This window comes from Gossypium hirsutum, chromosome A11 (genome assembly GCF_007990345.1).
Source record: "Gossypium hirsutum isolate 1008001.06 chromosome A11, Gossypium_hirsutum_v2.1, whole genome shotgun sequence".
NCBI lineage: Eukaryota > Viridiplantae > Streptophyta > Magnoliopsida > Malvales > Malvaceae > Gossypium > Gossypium hirsutum.
In genome coordinates, this window is record NC_053434.1 from 83,835,175 (window position 1) to 83,859,969 (window position 24,795).

The window sequence follows — 24,795 nt, forward strand, 5'->3', positions numbered from 1 at the left end:
TAGTTGATGAAGTCATAAACAGAGAGTTACACGGGCTGAGGACATGGGCGTGTCCCAAGCCACACAGGCGTATGAGACCACACGGCCTACCCACACGGGCGTGTGACCCTCCAAAATAGGAAAAAAATTTAGTATTGTATAAGTTCCGAGAGTTCTCAGTTTAGTCCCGAACCACACCCAATATATATTTTGGGCCTCGACGGCCATATAAGGGACGATATGCATGTGAATGAAAAGTTTTAAATTTGGGAAAAATTTTATGGCTTGAAAAGTTTTAAATTTGGGAAAAATTTTATGGCTCGGTTTTGTATGATTGTGTGAGTTTATGTTCAGTAACGCCTTGTACCCTGTTCTGGCGTCGAATACGGGTAAGGGGTGTTATAATTATTATCCGATATTACTAATGAGTAAACCTCTAGCAACAAGATAAAAAACGAAATTTTCCTTCCATGAAATGAAATTCAAATTTGGAGAAACAAATAAAACGAATTTTATATTTCTCTATTGCATATGTATATATAATTTAAATAGAGAAAAAGTAGAATAGAAATATAGAGTTTTGCATCTTTCTATCCCGAAAATTCTATTTTTACTAATAGTTTCTAGTCTTGGATTGAATTCTAATGAATCGAATCTTTTGACAATTTGTAAACATTATTAGTGCTATATGTCTCAAATTCATAGTACCACATATCCCAAACTTAACTATATTACAAAAAGACATTGAAATAATGAATGTAAAAATATTTAAGTATCAAGTTGAAAAAAGTATAAATATTAGATTCGGAAGAAGTTGTTAAATTCAAGGGTCAAATAAGTATTTAAGCCAAAAAAATTTGAGCTAAATGGTAAGTTCAGCCCATATTAAGATGGTCACCCAATTATTTGTAATTTTTTTTTCATTTAATTAAAAAAAGTGAAATGTTACGTAATGATTACCTAACTATTCAATTCTATCATCGGCTAGTTAATGTAAAAATGAAAACACCCAAATATTCAAGATAGTTGGGTGTCCAAAAAAGACAAAATTGAATAGTTGTGTGAGACCATTTTATAACATTTCATAGTTGGGTGATTAAAAAAATTTACTAATAATTAAATGACCATTTTATAATTTTCTAAAGTTGAGCGACAAAAGAGAAAAAAAATTGCTGGGTGACTATTATGAAATTTACCCAAAAAAAATAAAAAAATTAGTCTCAATTAAAAAGGTTAAAAGAAAACAAATAAAGTTAAACTAATCGTTTAGCAGTTTCTAACCCTAAAGAAACAGCTTTTGACTGTCGTTCCAGATTTTGGCGGTGGTGGTCGCAGGATTATTGCTAGGTTGTAGTAGATTGCGCAAAGAGATTGAATTTAGGGACCATATTTGATATTTAACCGTCTAACTTGTTCCTTCTTTATTGTTCAATTTCGTCCATCTCGGTTTGACTGAAGAATCCAGAAACCCTAACCCCAATAGCTGATAGCTTGCGCCTCCTTCAATCTCTCCCCTTGAATTCCTAATGGACAGGAAGCTTGAAACTTCCGAGAAAAAGGTAAGGCACTTTGATATATTTATATGTTAATTTCCAAAGTACTTATTTTTTAAAATAGAATGTTACATGTTCACTAAATTCAGTTTTCATTCCTTTAAAGTCTAATGCTTTATGCTGAAAATGTACAGGTTCTTGTTGAAATCGTGAAGTTAGTTCAAAAGCGAGGACTGGAAGGAACACAAGGAGGATGGAAGGAGTTTTTGAAAACTTATGACAAAAAGTTTGGTGCTTCTTTGAGTGATCCTTCGAAGCGGTCCAATGATGTCTTAGTATCGTTTCTTAAGACATTTACTAAAGATGATGATTTGGAAGTATATTCATGATCGCTCTTTGTTTTCAATAACAGTATCTTGTTTAATAATCTGGGTTCGAGGATGTGACTGTTATGTTTGTTTGTTTCTATCGCTTGTTTGCAGCTTTTCTCTAGAGTTTTGCAAATTCATTTAAATAGGAACAGAGTTGAACAATTTAGCAAACAATCTCGGGACAATGAAACCCCTGAGCAGGTATACTAGCATTTTTCTGAGGCAATACATATCGCAAGTAGCTCCGTAGTACCATTTTGTGATTGGTCTTGTTAACTGGTTCTGGTGGCAGTGTAGAGTCTTGTTCGTTTAACTCTGGAACACCCACAATATCTGGTTGATTATGCATTCCCTGTAGTTGATGAGGTTCGTCGATCCTATCTCTTTTAGATTTTTACTTTCATCTCATTTATGCTTCTATCCATCCTCCTGAATCCTTATTAGTTATATATGCAGGGATGGATTGTTATCAAGCCCCCTAAAAAATCCCGGGCGCTGAAGTCCAATGCGATGATTGCTGTTGATTGTGAAATGGTTCTCTGTGATGATGGAACTGAAGCATTAGTGAGAGTTTGTGCTGTAGATCGTGATTTACAGGTATCAAGTGAATTTTTGTAATAGAGTTAAGAAAAAGGACCTATGACTCTACAGCATCTTAATATTAACTAGTTTCCAAAATACCACCTCATATGAATGCAAAACTTGCTGTGGGTTCTCCTAAATGTTTCTAATTTGGTAATTTTACCCTCACGTTAGTTGAGTTCAAGGGCAATTAATTGTTAATTATCGTTATCTATCTTGTGCTAGGTAAAAAGGAACTCTTTTTTTTCAGGTCAAAATCAATGAACTTATAAAACCGAACAAAGCAGTGGCTGATTATCGGACTGAGATTACTGGAGTAGCTGCAGGGGACTTGGATGGTGTTACTTGTTCAGTAGCTGACATACAGGTATGCAATGGCTCTAATCTTATTGTTTCTTGGATCTCCTTCAATGTTGTTTATCTGAGCAATGGAAAATTTCTCACAGAAATCCCTGAAGAAGCTGTTATCTAATGGAACTATTTTAGTGGGACATGGTTTGCACAATGATTTGCAAGGTACGTTGCATAATGGCTAAAAGTTATAATTTCATTTTATGGTAGAATCAACTGCCTATAAGACTTGGTTACTTTTTCCATATGGTGGTTTGAGCTATCATTTGCTTTCTTAACATTGAATTGTTATTATATTTTGGATACAGTGTTAAAGATATACCATGCAAGAGTGATTGACACATCCTATATCTTCAAATATTTGGATGCACCTATCTATAGAAAACCATCTTTGAATAACTTGTGCAAGGTAAGTATTAGATAGTGTCTTTTATTTATTTATTTATGTATTGTTATGTTTTATGAAAAGAACCTGAAGTACTACCCATCTTGTTTCTGCATGTATTTCACCCATCAGATTGAGTACTACATCGTTTTCCTTATGCATGTATGCTGTTTAGAGTGTTCTATGAATGACTTTTATCCTTTCACATTGCTGATTACTTGACCACAAACTATGTTACCCTCACTCTTTATTTTCCATAAAGTACCTCTATCTGACACCTAATTCGACACTTATTTGGATGAGTATGGAGGTATAATCCTCCAAATATATGTACAAACTTAGAATGAATTGAGTGTACCAGTAGCAACACTCACCAAGCGTCTGGGTAACCAGCACTAGAACTGCTTTGCTCTTTGTGACTACCTTGCATGGTGCTATAGAAGGCAATAGTCTATTGGTAGTTTTAGATGCTTGTTTTAAATTTTAACTGTTCTGTGCATTGTTTTACAGTCCGTACTGGGATATGAAGTTCGAAAGCCTGGTGCTGCTCATAATTGTCTAGATGATGCATGTGCTGCAATGAAACTAGTTCTTGCTAAGCTAGAGCGTGGTGAAATTACCCTGGTTCCAGATGTATGGACATGTTATTACTGGTTATCTTTAATTTCAATTGTTTACTGTTATCAACTATGTATATTTAGTTTTTCTTGAAAATCAGGTATCTCAACATGAAAGGGAGAAGCTACTACTCCACAGAATACCAGTCTATGTTCATAGAGAAGAAATTTCCAACGTCATTCCTGGAGCTGTTGTGATTGAAGTAAAGGTTGATTATACCTTTCCTGTATCTGGTTTTCCCTTTAGAAATCCCTGGCTTAGCTTTTCTTTACCTTGGATTGCTGCATGTCTTATGTTTAAAAGTTGAGACTAGTGGTTTCTTTTGAGATATTCTATATGAAATAATTATTAATCCCAATAATTGAATTGAACATTTACTGGTAAATTAAGTTTATTCTCGAATACTCTGATAAACTGCATTTCTGAGGCACTTGAAAGGTGAACTATATTCTATATCATTAAATCTCTTAGGTATTCTGTTCTAAGGTAAATATATTATCCTTAAAATGCGAATCGTCTTTCTACAAAATACATGTATTACAGATGTTTTAAAGTTCAGAGAATTGGTCAATGAATTGTCTTCGAAAAGCTCTCTTCCTGGAAACTCTTTCTACTTCATCTTCACTTATCGTTGCTGAGTTTCAAATATGGAAATTTGTTTGTCGGCAGCCAACTAAAAAGCTTCAAGGTCGCCATTACTCTGCAATTGCTGTCTTTAATAGTCCTCAAGAAGCAAACCAAGCATATGAAAATATGGAAGGCGATGAAGAAAAGGCAAGTATCTTTTACTACACTCCTCATTTTTCATTCACATGATAGCATTTTCTTCATGCTTTTTCGATAATCATTTCTCATTCCATGACTAAAAATTATGATGTTTTTAATTGCAATGGAGATGTTTGATTCTCAATGCCTTAATAAGATTAACTTGTTTTATGTCTTTCATAAGGTGCTAACTGTAGGTCCTTTTTTTTGTCTCAGGATTCACATGGACTACCTCAGAAACTTGTTAGCTTTCAGTTTGGCGATGGATCAACTGCTAGTTTATACATCCGTAAAATGGCACAGGAAGATTCACACTGAAGTTTTGTCGAATAAAAGAGCATTCGAGGGCGAGGAGAAATCGATTCAATCCAAAAAGCTGAAGACAGATGTGAAAACCGCGGAGAATGTTATGGAAGATAACAGTGAACTTGATGATCACTTAAAAGAGATAGAACGATTGAAGCAAGAACTGCAGGAGAAAGATGCTAAAATTGTGTTGCAGGATAAGATGATATCTAACCTTCTGAAGAAGGTTGAAGAAATGAAAAAGGTTCTTAATAAAAGGAAATAGGTCATGGAGTAGTGTTTTTACAGTCACTTTTTGGTACACGATTTTACAGTCTATTAACCCCAACCTGGTTCAAGTGTCATGTTCAGTGTTGTTTGAGTTAGGAACACCGTGTCATTTGTCCTAAAAACCGATTATATTTAATTATATCTGAATTTGTGGAATTAAAACTAACTAGCTTCAAACGTGTCTGATCAGATTTTCGTTATGAACTTATGCCGTAAAGACTTTGTTGAATCTTTGTTTCATGGAGAGAATGGTTGTAGCAGAAAAGAAGAGACTATGGGAGTAATAATAGGTTAGGTCAAATCCTGTCATTTATATAAGTTGTGGATTTAATATCCGAACTTTAATTTGGTATTTTTTATTGTATTTTGAGTTTTAGAATTTTAGTTTTCATTGAAAGAAAGTTGTTAAATTTATTAAATTTTATTATTTTCAAAATTTGATAAATTAAACATATTGTCACATGTGTTAGTTTGTTATTTTTATATATTACTTACAAAAAATTTTAGTTAATAGATTTATTGATTGCTGTTTGCATTAAGATTAAAATTTAAAAATTTAAAAAATATAACGACTAAGAATAATCTAAAGAATATGGATTAAATTTATAATTTTATGTATGATACTTAATAGCAGAATTTAACCAAGTAAATTTAAATGTATTGTTTGATCAGGACAAAAAATTGAAAAATATAAGATCTAGAATTCATAATTCAAAAAGTATAAAATTAAATGTTAAATTTATAAATTATGTGAAGTGTAGATAGCAGAATTTGACAGAAAGAATCTTATTATTATTATTATTTTTGGAGTAAAGAGGAGGCCGAACGTTAAAATCTAAGACGGTTTCAGGCACTAAATCCTATCAAACATGACCCCTTCAGCATCAGACAGTAGAAGCGCAGAATTACCAGCAGGAGAATTGGTTACCACTTGTACATTAAAACCCGAGTAACACCTCCATTTAGACATGAAATCCGCAGCTTGATTAAAGGAGAATCTTATTTTAGTTGATTCATAAATTTATAATATAGGAACATGACGTTGAACGCCCTCCCTCCACCAACCAACTAAAAACAATCTTGACTTTGAAAATATCCCCTACCCCTTCCCTGCCTTTCTACCTTGATTCTGAAAAATAGAGCCCATGGATTCTCTACAAAACCATTGGGCACCCACCAAACCTCCTACCAAACTTCATCCACTAACATTTTATGCATGTATGAATATATATGCATATAGTTTGTATCCCATTGCCAAGCCCTTCTCATGAGTTCATCTCACTTTCTTCCCATCTTTAAACATGGCTCTGCCTCAGCATCATTCTTGTAACAAACCAATTCTGGTCACAACTCTCTCCCTACTTATTCTTGCACTCACCAAAATATTGTACCCTCAGCTCTACATAAAATTCTCACTCACCTTGTGCCAGTTGCTATTATCTATTACTTCTTTTTCAAGTCTTCCACTGCTCTTCCTCCAGGCCCTTTCCCGTTTCCAATATTTGGAAATTGGAATCAAAGTAGGGAATGACCTTAATCACCGCCTTCTAGCTTCTATGGAACAAACCTACGGTCCAGTTTTCCTTCTAAAACTCGGCTCTAAAAACCTTGTAGTGGTCTCAGACGCTGAGCTAGCCACCCAGGTGTTGCACACACAAGGTGTGGAGTTCGGTTCCAGGCCACGCAACGTGGTTTTCGACATCTTCACGGGCAACGGACAGGACATGGTGTTTACGGTTTACGGTGATCATTGGCGCAAAATGCGCAGGATCATGACACTGCCATTTTTCACCAACAAAGTTGTGCACAATTACAGTAACATGTGGGAAGAAGAAATGGATCTGGAGGTTAATTATCTGAAGAAAGATGAGAATGTGAAAAGCAAAGGGATTGTTATCAGAAAACGTTTGCAGCTGATGCTTTATAATATCATGTATAGGATGATGTTTGATTCCAAGTTTGAGTCTCAGGAAGACCCCTTGTTCATTGAGGCAACCAGGTTCAACTCGGAGAGAAGCCGCTTGGCTCAGAGTTTTGAATACAATTATGGTGACTTCATTCCATTGCTACGACCCTTATTGAGAGGGTACTTGAACAAGTGCAGGGACTTGCAGACCAGGAGGCTGGCCTTCTTCAACAACTATTATGTTGAGAAAAGAAGGGAAATAATGGCTGCTGAGATGGACAAGCACAAGATAAGCTGTGCCATTGATCACATTATAGATGCTCAAATGAAGGGAGAGATTAGCGAAGAAAATGTGCTCTACATTGTTGAAAACATCAACGTTGCAGCAATCGAAACCACACTGTGGTCCATGGAGTGGGCCATAGCTGAGCTGGTGAACCATCCCCACGTTCAGCACAGGATCCGCCAAGAAATCTCCCGAGTCCTCAACGGAGAGGCTGTGAAAGAATCCAACCTCCATAAACTGCCCTACTTGCAGGCCACAGTGAAAGAGACATTAAGGTTGCACACCCCAATCCCATTGTTGGTCCCTCACATGAACCTTGAAGAAGCAAAGCTTGGAGGGTTCACCATACCTAGGGAGTCCAAGGTGGTAGTCAATGCCTTGTGGTTGGCCAACAATCCCAAGTGGTGGAAAAACCCTGAGGAATTCAGGCCAGAGCGGTTCCTGGAAGAAGAACATGGCACAGACGCCGCCGTGGCTGGTGGGAAAGTTGATTTCAGATTCTTGCCATTCGGTGTGGGAAGGCGCAGCTGCCCTGGAATCATCCTCGCACTCCCAATACTGGGGCTTGTCATAGCCAAGTTGGTCACCAATTTTGAACTAAAACCTCCCTCGGGAACCCACCAAATCGATGTGACTGAAAAAGGAGGGCAATTCAGCTTGCACATTGCCAACCACTCAACCGTTGCCTTCTGCCTCATTGCCCATTAATCTTGCCACTAAATTTTTCATCTTCATATTTTTCTGCAACTATTGAACAATAAGAAAATAATCATTTCTCATTTAACATTACGTGTTGTTCTATGTTTGTTTTGAATAAGATATGTAAGAAACAAAAAAATTCCAAATTTATTTTATCTTATACAAAAATTTTAACCTGTCTTATTTTGCTGTGTGTGTTATGTGTAAAGGTAAATTTTTTTCTCAGCAATGTTTTTATTTTTGATGATCTCAGCAATAATATGTGTAAGGTAATATAATTTGTACTATTCTAATTTTTATCAATGACGCAGTTGTTTTTGTGTGTACACTTTTCAAATACAAAGATGGACGATCCTCCATTGAACCCAAGTTTAAAAACTGTCCTAAATCTTTAATTTCCATTGTCCTTTAAGTTTTATCAGATGGTATCATATTCATGTCCAGTTGTATCTGCACCAATATGATGTGTCATACATTTACAGTAGCTTATATTTTTATCCCATAGCTAAATCAAATTACTTTTTATAATGCAAAAAGTAAAGCATATAATCTCCTCCCAACTGATGAGCTCTTGGATTTTGTAGTTAATGAATCATTACATCAAGCAAGACCCTAATGCCCGACTCCATTAATTATTTTTGGGTTATTCATGTTATGTATATATTATTTTTTATATTTAAAATTATTATAGATTTATACAAAATTAATAAATTAATTATAAGATTAACATGTATATTCTTTTATTTATATAGTATTCATACACTTTTTTATGATATCAATTTTATCATTTAATCACTAATTCTTAACTAAGATGAATTCGACATTTAGACTCAATCTCAAATAGTGTGTCACTAGGGAAAGGCTACATCTAACTTAATAGATTAGTCTACAAACAAAATGAGTCTAATTGTGGCTCGAAGTAAGCCCAAATTGTGAATGGCTACCTTTGATTATGACCATCCTATGGTTAGATAGAGCAATTTTGAATGGACTAGAATTAAGCCCCGACTTGGCTATTTTTTTAATAATTAATGATAATTTTTAAAAACTTAACTATATCAGTTTTTATCTTTAAATTGTAATAAGGTTACTGTTCAATATTTTGTTAAGACTAAAATTATGTTTTTATTAATTGCGTTACACCTTCATATTTTATTTGAAAGACCTACTAATATAAAGGTTTAACTTTACAACTTAGCCTGACACCATAACTCCCATACCGCTTTGCCTTTGGAGCCTAAGCTCATCTTTGAAACCCTAACATCGCATCTTTGCCCAAGCGTCACATATTTGAATCTCACACTATCTGAAGGAAATATATGAGGAAAACCTCTTAAAGACACCCATCAATCCACCACATTCGAAACTCTCTTGACTAGTCTTTTCAAGTCAAGTTCAATTGCACTTCAGGCTACATCCACAACCTTACCACGACACCTAAGTCCATCAAGTAGGGCCCATAGTTGACCCCCTTTTCCTATAAATACTTTCTTTTTATATTGAGGAGGGGGAGAAGAATAAAATACCCAACCTCATCTTACTTAAATCTACTTTCACCATCTCCTTAAAGATAATGACTTTTTGCACCTCCTATTATATGAAACTCATCCATTATAATGATGTTCCGTGTGAAATGATATGTGAATTGTGCAAGTATACACATCGAATAAAGTAATAAAGTGACAAGTGAGATCATCTCCACAGGGATCAGATTAGGCATAAGAGTGTCAAGTTATTATAATGAATTATGATTAATGTTATGGAAAATCCAACTTAAGTATGCTGTGGTAATTTAAAATAGTAAGGATGTGTGCGAAATGTATACTGACTAATACTGGAAAATGCTAAGGCAAAGCAAGAGTGACAATGGAATGGCAATTATAAGAATAATTACAAGAATAATTACGTGAATAATCTGTAAGCGAATAAGTAAATAACTAAGAATGCTATGGAAAAGATACAATGGAAAAGGATAGAAGGTCTACGATGTTGATTTGGAATGTTGGGATTACTAAGAATCTACACTTACTTTCAGTAATACCTCAGCAAAATCGTGCTTAATCTACTGCTTAGAAGAGACCTAAAGTGACCTGCTTCTTTTGAAAGCTAGATCTCAAGTTACCTGGCCTGTGTCTATAGGCTTTAGCACAGTACCCTGCACTATTTTGTCTTCATTCTATACAAACGCTACTCTATGTTTAGAATATACTACAAGTATTCGGTCGAATACCTGCTTGTATCATTCAATTTCAGTCTAACTAATCCAACATTTTTAGAATTAGATTTGGTTTATGGGCACACTGCATACTTATCTATGATAGAGAATGTATGCATACAATTGGGAAATAAAAACAATTGAATGAAACTGTAGATTAAATCAAATATATGCTTCAACCATTAAAGAAAGTAAAAATTTTCATCATGTAATCCCAACCCTATGAGATTTAGCTCATGGATTGGCAATTAAAATTCAAGTTCAAAATAACACCCAACATCGTTTCAATCAATTCAATTCATGGGAGAACATATTAAGAAATAATGGAAGAACTTAGGAAGATGGCTGTCGCCAAATCAATCATCAATCTAGCAACACAGTGTCCTGTGGTGGCTGAGAGAGACTGCCTTCGGTCTCCTTTTCCTGTCTCTACTCAACTGTTATCTTCTATTGTTGCCTCTGGATCTGTACACCTTTAGGGTTTCCTCTTTTAGCTTTTTATAAGCTTTTCTTCCTAGGGTAACTCCAACAGCCCACGATATCTTCTCTTCTTTTTTAGGTAGATTTTTCTAGTACAAGTAGAGTTGGGCTGAAACTGGTATGCAATGAGTGTTGACTCTGTTATCTTTTTGAAATTGCCACAGTATACAAGGAGGCAAACTGTCCAACCTTTTGCCCTAGCAAACCCTCACTCCTTTATTTCTTTCTCCACATCCTGCTCCTGCCAAACCACCAAACACAACCCTTCCATACGCAATTAAAGGTATCTAGCATGTAAACACAATGCAAGCTCTTAATGCTATGATAAAAATAACATGTCCTAAAATGCCACTAAATGTACCCAAGTACAAGAAATTAGCTAGTTCTAAGGGCATGAAATATAACTCTTCTCAAGAGTTATCATACCCCCAAACCTAAGTTATTGCTTGTACTCAAGCAAAATATGCATAAGTGCGTGTATGCAGCAATATTGCTAGTGCATGTACCCATCTTGTACTGTTAATCTATTCGAAGACCAATATATACATCAATTGTCAACCATAATCTCTCTTTAAAAACTTATTCGAGTTTCAAAGCTTTGGTTTAACAAAGGTAGTGTAGAAAATTGCTCCCTAAAAACAAAATTTTCTAAATTCCATGTATGTTCTGGCCATAGCAAATATCTCCTAATTTACCCAATTCATTTGTTACCTAAACTCAAGTTATTCTTACTCTAAACATAATTGAAATGTACAAACCATTTATATTTGTGTTTTTTTATTTTTTTAAATCGAATATATTACTGGATTTAGCATGTCACAAAATTCTTTGACTTGATAATCAAAATAGAGCATACATGTAAACCCCTTACCTGTATCTGACGCCAGAACAGGGTACGAGGCATTACCAGAATTAAAACATAAGCAAACACACATTTTCGAGCCACAAATTTTCATCTAAATTTAAAACTTTTTGCAAATACTCATAAAGTCTATAACACGAGCCTATGAGGCTCAAAAACATGCTTTGGAAGCGGTTCGGGACTAAACCGAGAACTTTAGAAATTTTTACAACATTTAAATTTTTTTTGCTAAAATAGGGGTCACACGCTCGTATGGCTTGGGACATGCCCGTGTGGGCAGGCCCTGTGGTCATACACGCCCGTGTCCCCAACCCATGTAACTCTCTATTTGTCACCCAAGAACAAATTGAAGTCACACGCCATGACGCACGCCCGTGTCTCGAGGCTGTGTCTTTCACACGGTTGAGACACATGCTCGTGTCTCTGCTCGTGTGCTTGATATTAAGCATTCTGTTTTGCAACAATTTAGGTGCAGGGGACACACGGCCGGATCACACGCCCGTGTGTCTACCCGTGTGGACTAAAACAGGGCTATTTACCAAGCCATTTTGCCACCCACACTTGCACATATTTACTCAACATCACATGGCACAAAGTCAAGCATGAAGAGCAACCAAATAGTCACAGCCAAGACAATAGCATGTCATTCTCATACCATTTTTAAACATGCTTAAAACATCAACCTTTCCATATCAAATTGTGCTATTCACAAATGACATTAATACAAATATACTCATAACCAACATTAGCCAAATTCCAAGGCTATATACAAAATGAACCATGAACCATTCACATACTAGTACCATATCAGCATCTATCATACACACAACATTTATCATGCCATAAATCACATTTCCAAGTATTTCACATTCACCAAGCACGCCATGATCATATCACCAAACGCATTGACATATATATATGAATATACTTAGGCTTAGTACCATGTTACCAATATAAACCAACTTACATGGCCAAATAGCAAAACAAGCCTTTGATGATTACCAGCCATTATATTGGCTAAAATCAATAAGGACACATAAAACAAATTGACTTTGTCCCTATACATTCCATACCTTAAAATACTTGAATTCAACAATACCCAAAATTGATAGCTTGATAGTTTGATAGGATCTCCGGTGATCTCTAACTCGAGCTAGCTTCACTGCACTATAAAACATGGGAAAGGAAGGGGGTAAGCTGTATAGCTTAGTAAGTCTGTATGAAAATAATAAGCAACTCTTATTAGACATTTATCAAGTTCAACAATTTAAACACAAAATAATATCAATTACTATAAATCTCATAGTTATAATTTTATTCAATCACGATGTTTACTCTATTAACTTATAAACATAATTTAACATATCTTCACATTAGCCTAACAACCGTAGTCTCTCTTTCGTAACATATCATAGCACTTAACAAGTTAATTCAAACCTCATAGTAATCATGCACACTAAATATGAGTATTCATATTTCAAGCATATATTTTAACATCTTTCAATTGTTTAAAGCTTATATCTTCCCATAATCATTTCAATAGGCAATTATGCCAATCTTTACTCTTTCTCATATCCGATAGATCGCAACTTAAGTGAATAAAACACGCTATATCATAACTCAATTTGACCCGAAAGCCAATCACATGGTCTTCAATCGAATTTATCATAAATTTCATACATCACAAGCATAGGCCAATAATCACAAGGTTTCGCAAAATCATTCTCATGGAAATCATGAACTCATAATTTCATGAAGTCAATGCTTATAAACTTTATGTACATACCTGTACCAACTCATAACATAGTTGCATACTTTGTCAACTTTGACATACTTTTTGGATCACCCGTTGAACACTTGGAATATTATCGAATACACGGAAAGTTTTCCACATAAGTGCCACATAAGTAGCCAATGCTACCTCATATCTCACAACATATAGGGCTCTCACATGAGCTAATCACGGGCCTACTCACACAAGCTGTCAGTCAAGACGTAGCTACACGGGCTACTCATACAAGTTGTCACGTATCCATAACACATGTCGAAGTACCCAGCCACCGATAAGACTTACATGACCAGCACCCAGATTCACATAAATCACATAACTCATGGTTTCCTAGTGACATGTCACTTGTATCTTAAACTATTCCTAAGATTCAACCGAGATTTTCTCATCGTCGAAATTTCGTTGAATATTTTCATAGAAAATCATACAATTTATGCGATATTAAACATTAAATACATAATACAACATTACATTATATACACACAAACTTACCTCGACATAAAAATGGCCGAAAGGACCTAACCGTCAAATACTCATTTTTTCCCCATTCTAGGTCCGAACCTCATTTTTCTTAATATATATTATCATATTCAACTTATTTAATCATTGAACTATTCAAATCAGCCCAAAATCACATTATGGAAAAAATTACATTTTTACCCTTAAAGTTTCACATTTTTACATTTTAGTCCCTAGGCTCGTAAAATGATTTTCATCAAATTTCTTCATTACCCAAGCTAGCCGAATCTTTACTGTACTCATACCAGCCTACATTTTTTATTAAATCACACTTTTACTACTTATTTTATAACAGTTACAAATAAGCCCTTTTAGGTATTTTCACCGAAAATCACTTAGAAAAAGTCGTTTATCATACACCAAACATACATTTTATACCATTAAACATCAAAATACACAAATATCTATCATTGGTAAAATTGTAGACTTTGATCATGTCTTAAATTAATGGTAGAAATAGATAGATCTTCTTACGAGGATTTTAAAAACATAAAAATCATTAAAAACGGGGCTAGAACAGACTTACAATCGAGCTTGGAAGCTTGAAAAACCCTAGCTAAGGTTTCCCCTTGTGAAATTCTATCATGGGGTAGAAGATGGACAAAATTTGGCTTTTAATTCATTTTATTACCAAATTACCAAAATGCCCTTAATGAAAAACTTTAAAAACATACTTAACCATGTCCATTTTTGTCCAAAAACTTAACCAATGGTCTAATTACCATTTAAGGACCTCCAATTTAAAATTTCATAACAATTGGACACCTCTAGCATGTAGAACTCAACTTTTGCGCTTTTATAATTTAGTCTTTTGACCAAATTGAATGCCCAAAAATCAAAATTTTCGAATGAAATTTTTACAAAATCATTTCATAAAATTGTAAACCATAAAAATATAATAAAAATAAAATTTTCTATATCAAATTTGTGGTCCCGAAACCACTGTTCCGATTAGACCCAAAATCGGGCTGTTATAATACACCGAATTACCTACTACTAAATTATGTCACAATTTAAATAGAAATCACTCTTGAAGCTAAGGCTTTTGAATTAGAAGATGAATGGAACAAATAACTACCTCTTTAGCTACTCAGCCAGTTACTATAGCAGAGTGCCCCTAATTTATTTACTTTCTATTACACATTCTTACTTAAACTCACATTTGTAGTTAATAACACAATGGAGCAAAAAAAGTGGTGTGACTTACATGGAAATTCTAAAAATTAGAGTGCCTACTATCGTTTATTTAATAGTGCCAAGGCAATATGACTAAATTTGGCTTCAATAGTCCCTAAGTTCATTAGAAGATACTCATTACAACCCGAAAAAATTGAGTATAGGACATCACATTCTTAGAAATTAATTTTCAAGCAACAAAACCTAAGCTAAATTCATCTAATCTAGTGTTACATGTTCTAGGTGTATTGAAGAATCTAAGCTCATCATCGAACATCATAAGTACAGGTTGTGCTCCTCATAAGCAAACAATACGTAATAGTTACATTGTCGTGACAAAACAGATTTAACTATATTGCAATGATTATACTAAAATAATCATACATACTAAATATAAAATGCAGCCTAAATGCATAACACACCCCCAAACCTAAGGGATGCATTATCTTCAATGCATAACCAGATACATAGAAGAACAACTAAAAGAGAAATTTGTACAATGATACGTGATATTCGTGACAGGTTTTAAATATTTATAATGAATCGTTCTTGAAACTAACTATTATCAAGATGAAGGCAAGTGTACCTATCGAACAGTAGTATAGCTTTAGCAAGGCCAGATTATCGAACCCAAAGGAACTAAAAGTACTAGTATTAACTTTCTTTTTATTATCTAGCCTAAAAAATTAAAAGGGTTATGTTTATTTAACTAATTAACTAAACTAAGAAATCACAGAAAATAGAATTGGGGAATTAGATTTGGAAAAACGATTGAATTAAGACAATACCTAAGGAAAAATCCACCTAGACTTCACTTGTTATTTGACTCTGAATCGGACGATTTATTCATTTGATTTGATCCGTAGAAATCCCTAAGTTATATTATTATCCCTCTCGAGACTAACAACGTCTAACCCTAGGTTGAATAATTGAAATCTCTTTCTAATTAACTCCCTAGTGTTGCATTAACTCGATCTATGGACCCCCTTATTAGGTTTCACCCTAATCCGGCAAAATCTTGTCACCCTATCTCTAGGCGTGCTATCAACTCTACTTAATTATGACAAATGTACTCTTAGACAGGGTCTATTCCTCCTCTGAATAAGAGCTTAACTTGAATCAATATCCTGGAATATCAAGACAAGAATTAAGAACACATAATTAAGAACAAGTCAAATATTTATCATACAATTCAGATAATAATAACAAGATCTGTCTTAGGTTTCATTCCCCTTAGGTATTTAGGGGTTTTAGTTCATAACTAAAAAGGTAAACATCTCAAAAGAATAATGAATACAAAACATAAAGAAAAACCCAAAACTCCTGAAGGGAAATTAAGGGGAGATCTTTAGTCTTGATGATGAATCCGGCTTCTAAGATGGATCAATCAGCTTTCCTTGAGCAGTTCCCTGCTTCCTCCTCTGTGTGTCCTCTTTTCCTCCTTCTCTAGAGTGTATTTATAGGCTTTAGAATACCTAAGAACTCTCAAAATTGGCCTTTTCCGAATTGGAATTATTTTGGGCTCAACAGGGATACGCCCATGTGACACGCCCATGTGCGATTACTTTAGGCCGTGGTCAAGCTTGTTAAATAGGCACGGACGTGTGGTCCACCCGTGTGAGTTATGCTTCGATTCTACCAAATTGACATGGCTGTGTGGCTTGCTCGTGTGAGGAAGTCCAGGCCGTGTTGATTTCTTACATTGGCCCATTTTCTCCGTTTTTGGCCCGTTTCTTGTTCCTTTCACTCTCTTATGCTCACCTAGGTATAAAACATGAAATTAAGGCATTAGGAGCATTGAATTCACCAATTTTAAGGAAAAATCATCCATAAAATGTGCTAAGCATGGGATAGAAATATGTATAAATTACGGTTTATCAAATACCCCCACACTTAAGCATTTGCTTGTCCTCAAGCAAAATCCTCAACTCATAATCAAAATAAATTCTTCTCAACTTATAATTTCTATCGATAATATCTCAAAATAATCCATAGGTAATCATACATTGAAAATTCAACTAAAAGAACATCAAAGTTTCAAACATTCCAAGTTGGGTATTTTATCATGAAAACATAGGTGTCTCCCCTCATTTAAGTAATTACCTTTGATTCAAAATATCACAGAGTTTCACATCCTCACTAAAGATTCACTCAACTCACTCGAGGTGTTTAAGAACAATAAATGAAGTACTTAATAGTCAATAATGAAGAGTTATTACCATAGGCTTATATGAAAATTAAATCTCCACCACTCTAAATTGAGATGAAACATCAATCAAAAGGTCTTTAGAGGGTTGTAACGTGACTTTGGTTAGAGGGTGTAGTCACAAACTGAAAGAAAGGGTTAGAAACGAGATTGAATTGAAAATTTTGCTAACTAGAAAAATGACTAATCATCAATTGCGTACAACAGAGCTTTTTCTCAAAATATGGAATTTAACTTCTTTAGCTCAGAAGATCACTACTACTAATATGTATATATGTATTTTTTTCAGAACAAGTCAAATTAAAAAATAGAATGAAACATAGCTAAGCAATTATTCTAACTCAAATCTCGACGAAAATAGGGATTAAATTAATTTTGGAGATTTCAACAATAATGAGTTATGGGTTAATATTGAGGGTAAATCAATGAATGGGTTGTTAGGCTCAAGGGGGTTCACTAAGGGTTAATTGTGAAGGTAGGCTTTTATGGAGTGAGTGGGTTAAACCTAAGTGCCTTTCTCATTTTGACATATCAAATCAAATGGTGTGGTCTTGACATGCATAATCAAGCAAGTTCTAGAATAACAATTCAATACTGACGCACTCATAATGAAAGTGAGCATGAGAGAAATAATAGATGCTCTAAAGGCTCAAGATCTCATAAAAGTTATGGCTTTTTGATGTTTAAACCTCAAGATAATACCTAAACTTAGGGAAACAACCTACAAGTTTTTAATTCTTCAAAAATCAACTTATCATGCTTGATTCCCTAATGTCTTAAAGTTTGAACAAGCAATGCATAAATGCCTATGTTTTAATTCAAGATATACCAATAAAAGTCATAAATCAATCAAAATTTATCCTAAACATGATATGAGAGCTTTTCAAGAGAACAAGGCAATTATTCAAGGAATTTTCTGATAGTGAAATGAATACCCCCCCACACTTAAGATGTACATTTCCCTCAATGTACAAATATAGATATATAGAAAAGAATATAAAAATAAGATAGGGAGAGAAGTGAAACTTCTTGAGTGATGAATGAATTTCCTTGAACTGGAGTTTTAGAGAATAATCGGCGTGAGGGTGGAGGAGGATACTCTGGTGGTGGTAGAGGTTCATTAGTCCATAAGTCCTACGCCAAAAGAATATTATATCTGGTAGTAGCTATGGTCGTGGTCGAGCAGGACATGGCAGTCGTGGAGAACCTTTCCCGGTGGAGTTTTTAGTTCCTATGCGAGGATGAGCTTTGGAGCTCTTTATAACTGTGATAGAATTAGGAACTCTTTTAGGAAATATATAAGGAAGAGTAAGTACTCAATATGAATTAGCCGAAGATAAAAATTGTAAAAACTCAGGATAAAATAGTATTAAAAGGAAATAAAAAAATAATTTCAAAATATAGAGATAAAAATAAAATAAAATAAATAATAGGGGTTTATAGAGAAATTGGGGCACACGGCCGGGGGGCATGTCCGTGTGCTCTAAGCTCAGCCCGTGCATTTTGTAATTTTCAAAATTAGGCGCATTAGTGTACACGGCCATGCTGCACGGCCGTGTCGATCTCCGTTCGCTTATCCTACGCCCGTGTATACAGGCGCACGCCCGTGTTAAATTGATAGGTTTACCCACAGTTTCAAAACACGGGCGTGTTGCACGCCCGTGTTATTTTTCCAGTTTCGCCCATGGCCATGTCGCACGGCCGTGGCTACTTATCGCATCCCGTGTTGGGGAAATTTTTTTCCCTGTTTTCACACGGCCGTATCGCACGGTCGTGTTGTATCCCGTGGTATGTGCACGGCCTACGGCACGCTCGTGTGCCTGGCCATGTGGTTCTGAAAAGCCCGTGTTCAATGATTTAGTTAGTATGTTAGATTTTAAAAAACTAAAATTTAAAGAAGTTAATATAATTAGTGCTCGGGTTGCCTCCCGAGAAATGCTTATTTATAGTCTAAGCTCGACTTACTTCTCCATTGAATGGTCATGGCGGTTCGGGGAGTTTATAATCCTCATTCTTGCTATGAATCTCATCAAAAGAAGGTTTTAGGCAAGTATTATTTACCTTAAAAGTGCCGAACTTGGGATGACTTACCTCGACTATACCGAATGGGAAAATGCTAAATACTGTAAGAGGGATTTCTTCATTCGATTTGGTAGTGACAATGTGAGGATCTGCAGCATCTAATAAAACTTTATCTCCAACCTTCAGTTGATTTGGAAAGGTATTGAGCTGGTTCTGGTGTAGTTTTGGTTTATCGTGTGTTCTCGGTTTATGTGTCCGCCATTCATCTAGCTCCTTGATTTGTAGCTTTCGTTCTTCATGAATAGGTCCTCTACTATGGCTTGAAAATGGCTCATGTACTTCCTGTAAACTCATTTCCTGCAAAGTAGGTTGCACCATATTGTCAGTTTTAGTAGAATGGTTTAGACAATCACCTTCAATTTTCGATGTGTTGCCGGAATTGCGAGCTTAAAGGGTGATTGTTTCGTCTCCCACACGAAATGTGAGCTCACCTGTGCCAACATCAATAATCGTTCTAGCAGTTGCTATCCTCCTCTTTGTCTAGAACAACGAAGTCAACGGGAAATATAAATTTATCGATTTTAACTAGCACATCTTCAATAATACCCCCAGAAAATCTTATAGTTTTATCTGCTAATTGAATGCTCATCCTAGTCTATTTAGGTTTCCCAAGACCTAGTTTTTTAAACATTTTGTAAGGCATGACGTTAATACTAGCCCCTAAATCAGCTAATGCTTTATTAACATCTAAACTACCAATTAAGCAAGGAATCGTAAAACTCCCTGGATCTTTTAGTTTGTTGGGTAGTTTATTCTGTAGAATAGCTGAGCAAACTGCGTTTAGCTTCACATGCGAAGCCTCGTCCAACTTCCGCTTATTTGCTAAAAGCTCCTTTAAAAATTTCATTGCGTTTGGCATCTGCGATAGAGCTTCAATAAACGGTAAGTTAATATGTAATTTTTTAAGAGTTTAAGGAATTTACGAAATTGTTCATCTGAGTGGTCTTTCCTTGTCGCATTAGGGTATGGCACACGAGGTTTGTATTCTGTACTTATCGGTTTCTGCTCATTTTGGTCTACCTCACTTTACCTTTTCTTATCTTAGTTTCTTGCCTTGGTTTTGGTTCAGGTACGATTAACCCTTCCTCATCTTGACTAGTAATCGCGTTGAGTTGCTCCCTTGGGTTAGATTCTGTGTTGCTTGGCAAGCTACCTTGTGGTCATTCAGAAATCAACTTGGCAAGCTATCCAATCTGAGTTTCGAGCCCTTGGATTGATGCTTGTTGATTCTTAAGTGCTGACTCGGTATTTTGAAAACGAGTTTCTGACACCGATATAAACTTTGAGAGCATCTCTTCAAAGTTCGGCTTCTTTTCCTGTTGGTAGGGTGGTTGTTGGTAGCTTGGAGGTGGTCTCTGATTTTCTTGGCTTCCCCATGAAAAAATTGGGTGGTTCCTCCAACCTGCATTGTAAGTATTACTATATGGGTTATTTTGGAATCTAGAGTTATTGTTACCCATATATTGGACTTGTTCCTCCTTGATGCTATGGTTGAAGGGTTGATATTCTGTGCATGCTCCTCCTACATTCGAATCACACCACATCACTGGATGTACCTGAGTAGAACCAGACAAACCATCAATCTTTTTATTTAAAAGTTCTACTTGGTTAGATAGCATAGTACCCGCATTGAGGTTGAAAACACCGGCTACTTTTGTCAGCTCTGTTCTCATAACTTGCCACTGATAGTTATTCAGTGACATCTCCTCAATAAATTCGTAAGCCGCCTCAGGTGTCTTATTATTGATAGTTCCTCTAGTGGCTACATCAATTATCTACTGAGTCGAAGGATTTAGGCCATTATGGAACGTTTGAACTTGTAGCCAAAACGGCAACCCATGGTAAGGGCACCTTCTCAAAAGGTCCTTGTATCTCTCCCATGCATCGTAGAGTGTTTCTAAATCCACCTGCACAAAAGAAGAGATATCATTACGTAATTTGACTGTTTTAGCTGGTGGAAAATATTTTAATAAAATTTTTTCGGTCATTTGTTCCCAAGTAGTGATTGACCCTCGTGGTAACGAGTTCAACCATTGTTTAGCCTTATTCCTTAACGAAAAGGGAAACAACCGAAGGTGAATGGCATAATCAGAAACACCATTAATTTTGTTGGTATCACAAAATCCAAAAAATTTGCCAAGTGAGCGTTGGGATCCTCGTCCTGCAAACCATCAAACTGAACAAACTGTTGTATCATTTGAATTGTGTTAGGTTTCAGTTCAAAATTATTTGCAGCAATAGCAGGTCTAACTATACTTGACTCAGTTCCTGTTAAATTAGGTTTAGCATAATCATACATAGTGCGCGGAGCAGGATTTTGATTAACAGTAGTTACAGGAGGTAGCAGATTTTCTTGGTTTTCAGTCATCTCCTCAATTGTGGTTTGAATATCGTCCTCTTGCTCGTTCTCTGTGTATCTTAAGCTCGCCTTATTTCTCTTTGGTTTCTGTGAACTGTACGATCGATCTCACTGTTAAAAAGAAATGGTCCTGACGGGTTTCTTCTAGTCATAAACTATAAGAACCTGCCAGAAAAAGGGAAAAGAAGAATTAGTAATAAAAATTAGAATAAAATTTAAATTGAAGTAAAAGTAAATGGCTAAAGTAATAAAAATCAAGTGTTCCTAATATCTTAGTTCCTTGGCAACGATGCCAAAAACTTGATACATGATATTCGTGACAGGTTTTAAATATTTATAATGAATCGTTCTTAAAACTAACTATTATCACGATAAAGGAAAGTGTACCTATCGAACAGTAGTATAGCTTTAGCAAGACCGGATTATAGAACCTAAAGGAACAAAAAGTAATAGTATTAACTTTCTTTTTATTATCTAGCGCAAAAAATTAAAAGGGTTTTGTTTATCTAACTAACTAACTAAACTAAGAAATCACAGAACATAGAATTGGGGAATTCCTTTTGGAAAAACGATTGAATTAAGACAATACCTAAGGAAAAATCCACCTAGAATTCACTTGTTATTTGACTCTGAATCAGATGATTTATTCATTTGACTTGATCCGTAAAAATCCCTAAGTTATATTATTATCCCTATCAAGACTAACAACGTCTAACCCTAGGTTGAATAATTGAAATCTCTTTCTAATTAACTCCCTAGGGTTGCATTAACTCGATCTATGGACCCCCTTATTAGGTTTCACCCTAATTCGGCAAAATCTTATCACCCTATCTCTAGGCGCGCAATCAATTCTATTTAATTATGACAAATGTACTCTTAGACAGGGTCTATTCCTCCTCTGAATAAGAGCTTAACTTGAATCAATATCCTGGAATATCAAGACAAGAATTAAGAACACATAATTAAGAACAAGTCAAAAATTTATCATACAATTCAGATAATAATAACAAGATCTGTCTTAGGTTTCATTCCCCTCAGGTATTTAGGGGTTTTAGTTCATAACTAAAAATGTAAATATCTCAGAAGAATAATGAATACAAAACATAATGAAAAACCCAAAACTCCTAAAGGGAAATTGAGGGGAGATCTTCAGTATTGATCTGTTAATTAAGATCTTCAGTAGACAGCTTGACCAAAATATGAATAAAAATATAATTATAGTTGTTTTACCTAAGGAAACATGTTGTTATAATGCTTATTATCTTCATATGGACTTACTAAGCGTAAATCTTACTCCCCCTTCCATTTCTTCTAGTGTCCTCAGGTCGGCTCAGGGTTGGAGATCATCGGAGGCAACCTCACACTATCAAGCTACCATCTTTGGAGTATTGATGGAACTTAATTTCTTCAAGTGAGTGACATGTATAAGGACTTAATTATTGACATGTGTTTTTATGTTTTGGCCAAGATGTTGAATTATATAAGCCATGAGATGTGGCTTATAATGATTTTGGCTTGTAAGCCTAGTTGTCCAGGGTATGTGTTAATGTCTTATGATGTGGTTATGTGATTATGCTTGTTCACTATGTATGAGAAGTATATGGCACATGTACATGATGAATGCCCCAGGACCATTCAAGATGGTCGTGGCCATGGAATGAATGTGTGGCATGGTAGTAAGATGATAATGATTGAACATGGGCAATTGTTGAATGTGTAGAGATTAAGTGTTGGGTAACAAACACATGTATGATAACATGCAAATTATTTAATTGAATTTCACCAAAGGTTGATTAAACATTAAATTGATGTTATAATTTATGCCTATGATGTGCAAAAGTATGGGGGAAAAATAAGGTCAATATAAAGCTTGGAAAATAGCCTAAGTGTTAGCTACACGGGCAGAGACACGACCATGTGTCTCAATCGTGAGGAGGACACGGCCTAATACACGGGCGTGTGGCCTGGCCGTGTGGTATAAATTATTTTGCTGACATCATAAATAGAGAGTTACATGGGCTAAGGACATGGGCGTGTCCCAAGCTAGACGAGCGTGTGTGACCACATGGCCCCACCCACACGGGTGTGTGACTCTCCAAAGTAAGAAAATTTATTAAGTTGCCCAAAGTTTATCGAATATTTTTGGTTTTGTCCCGAACCGCCCCGATGTATGTTTTAGGCCTCAAAGGCCTATATAAGGGACGATATGCATGTGTTTTAAAAGTTTTAATTTTGGGCGAAATTTGGTAACCCGATTTTGTATGTTTGTGAATGTTTAAGTCTGGTAACGCCTCAAACCCTGTCTAGAGTTGGATACGGGTCAGGGGTGTTACAAGAAGTGGTGGCATGACTGTGCTAAGTTGCCCTGGCAATATTAATGCCTTGGATCTTGGAAAATATTGTCCTGGTCAATCCACCCTTGTTAGGGGTGATATCCTCATCTACATTGAGAGGGATTTAGCGGTTCGACATAGAGCAATAATAAGTGAGGGGAAGTTTAAGCTACTAGCATTCTTCTCAGCACACCGATGTACTTCCTGAAAAATGATCCTCCCGACATTAATTCTTCTCCCTTTTATAATAGAGTGCAGCAAAAGCATTCTTTCTTTTGATATAGTTGTATTATGTGTAGACGACATAAGTCGGCTCCTTACTTTCCCAATAGGCTTCAACGAAGCCCTCTCAATAATATAACACTCTTGACTAGAAACAGTCCATTGTGTTCCTTCAATTCATAAATCATCCAATACTTGGGATGAACCCTCGACAGGGATACTTTTAGCAAATGGTGTGTGTTCATCTTGGACACCTGCAAGACCAAACTGTGTATTAATATGGTCTTCATAAAAAGGAATGAAAGTGACTTTTACATAGATAAAAAGGGAATCTGGAGAATTGACATAGGCATAAATTTCTCGAACAGGTGCAAATAGAAAATGTTCCACCCACACTTTTCTAGTATGGAGGACACAGATTCATTGTATCCCATGTATGGTTCATCTTTAAACAAGAACCCTTGATCAAAATAGAAAAGGCACTTTGCGATGTTGTTATTGTATTCGTAGCTGCAGCACTATTAAAGAATGTTTTTGGCTA

At 35.5% G+C, this 24,795-nt stretch overlaps 1 protein-coding gene, 1 non-coding gene and 1 pseudogene across 2 annotated transcripts; all 3 read left to right on the forward strand.

Annotated features, from left to right (window-relative positions):
- The first annotated feature begins 1,267 nt into the window (after positions 1–1,267).
- On the forward strand, positions 1,268–5,499 carry LOC107891333 (small RNA degrading nuclease 3). The gene is given in 13 exon segments (XM_016816090.2): positions 1,268–1,538; positions 1,667–1,849; positions 1,955–2,044; positions 2,141–2,209; positions 2,300–2,440; positions 2,676–2,792; positions 2,872–2,941; positions 3,085–3,185; positions 3,672–3,794; positions 3,880–3,987; positions 4,449–4,553; positions 4,761–4,855; positions 4,857–5,499. Coding segments are annotated over 13 exon segments (1,494 nt in total). The 5' UTR covers positions 1,268–1,505; the 3' UTR covers positions 5,116–5,499.
- An 836-nt stretch (positions 5,500–6,335) lies between these two features.
- Positions 6,336–8,217, forward strand: LOC107891327 (cytochrome P450 CYP73A100-like; annotated as a pseudogene).
- Positions 8,218–21,173: 12,956 nt separating this feature from the next.
- On the forward strand, positions 21,174–21,280 carry LOC121210699 (small nucleolar RNA R71). Its single transcript, XR_005905813.1, has one exon. It is a non-coding gene; the product is annotated as a small nucleolar RNA R71 (small nucleolar RNA).
- The last annotated feature ends 3,515 nt before the right edge of the window (positions 21,281–24,795 follow it).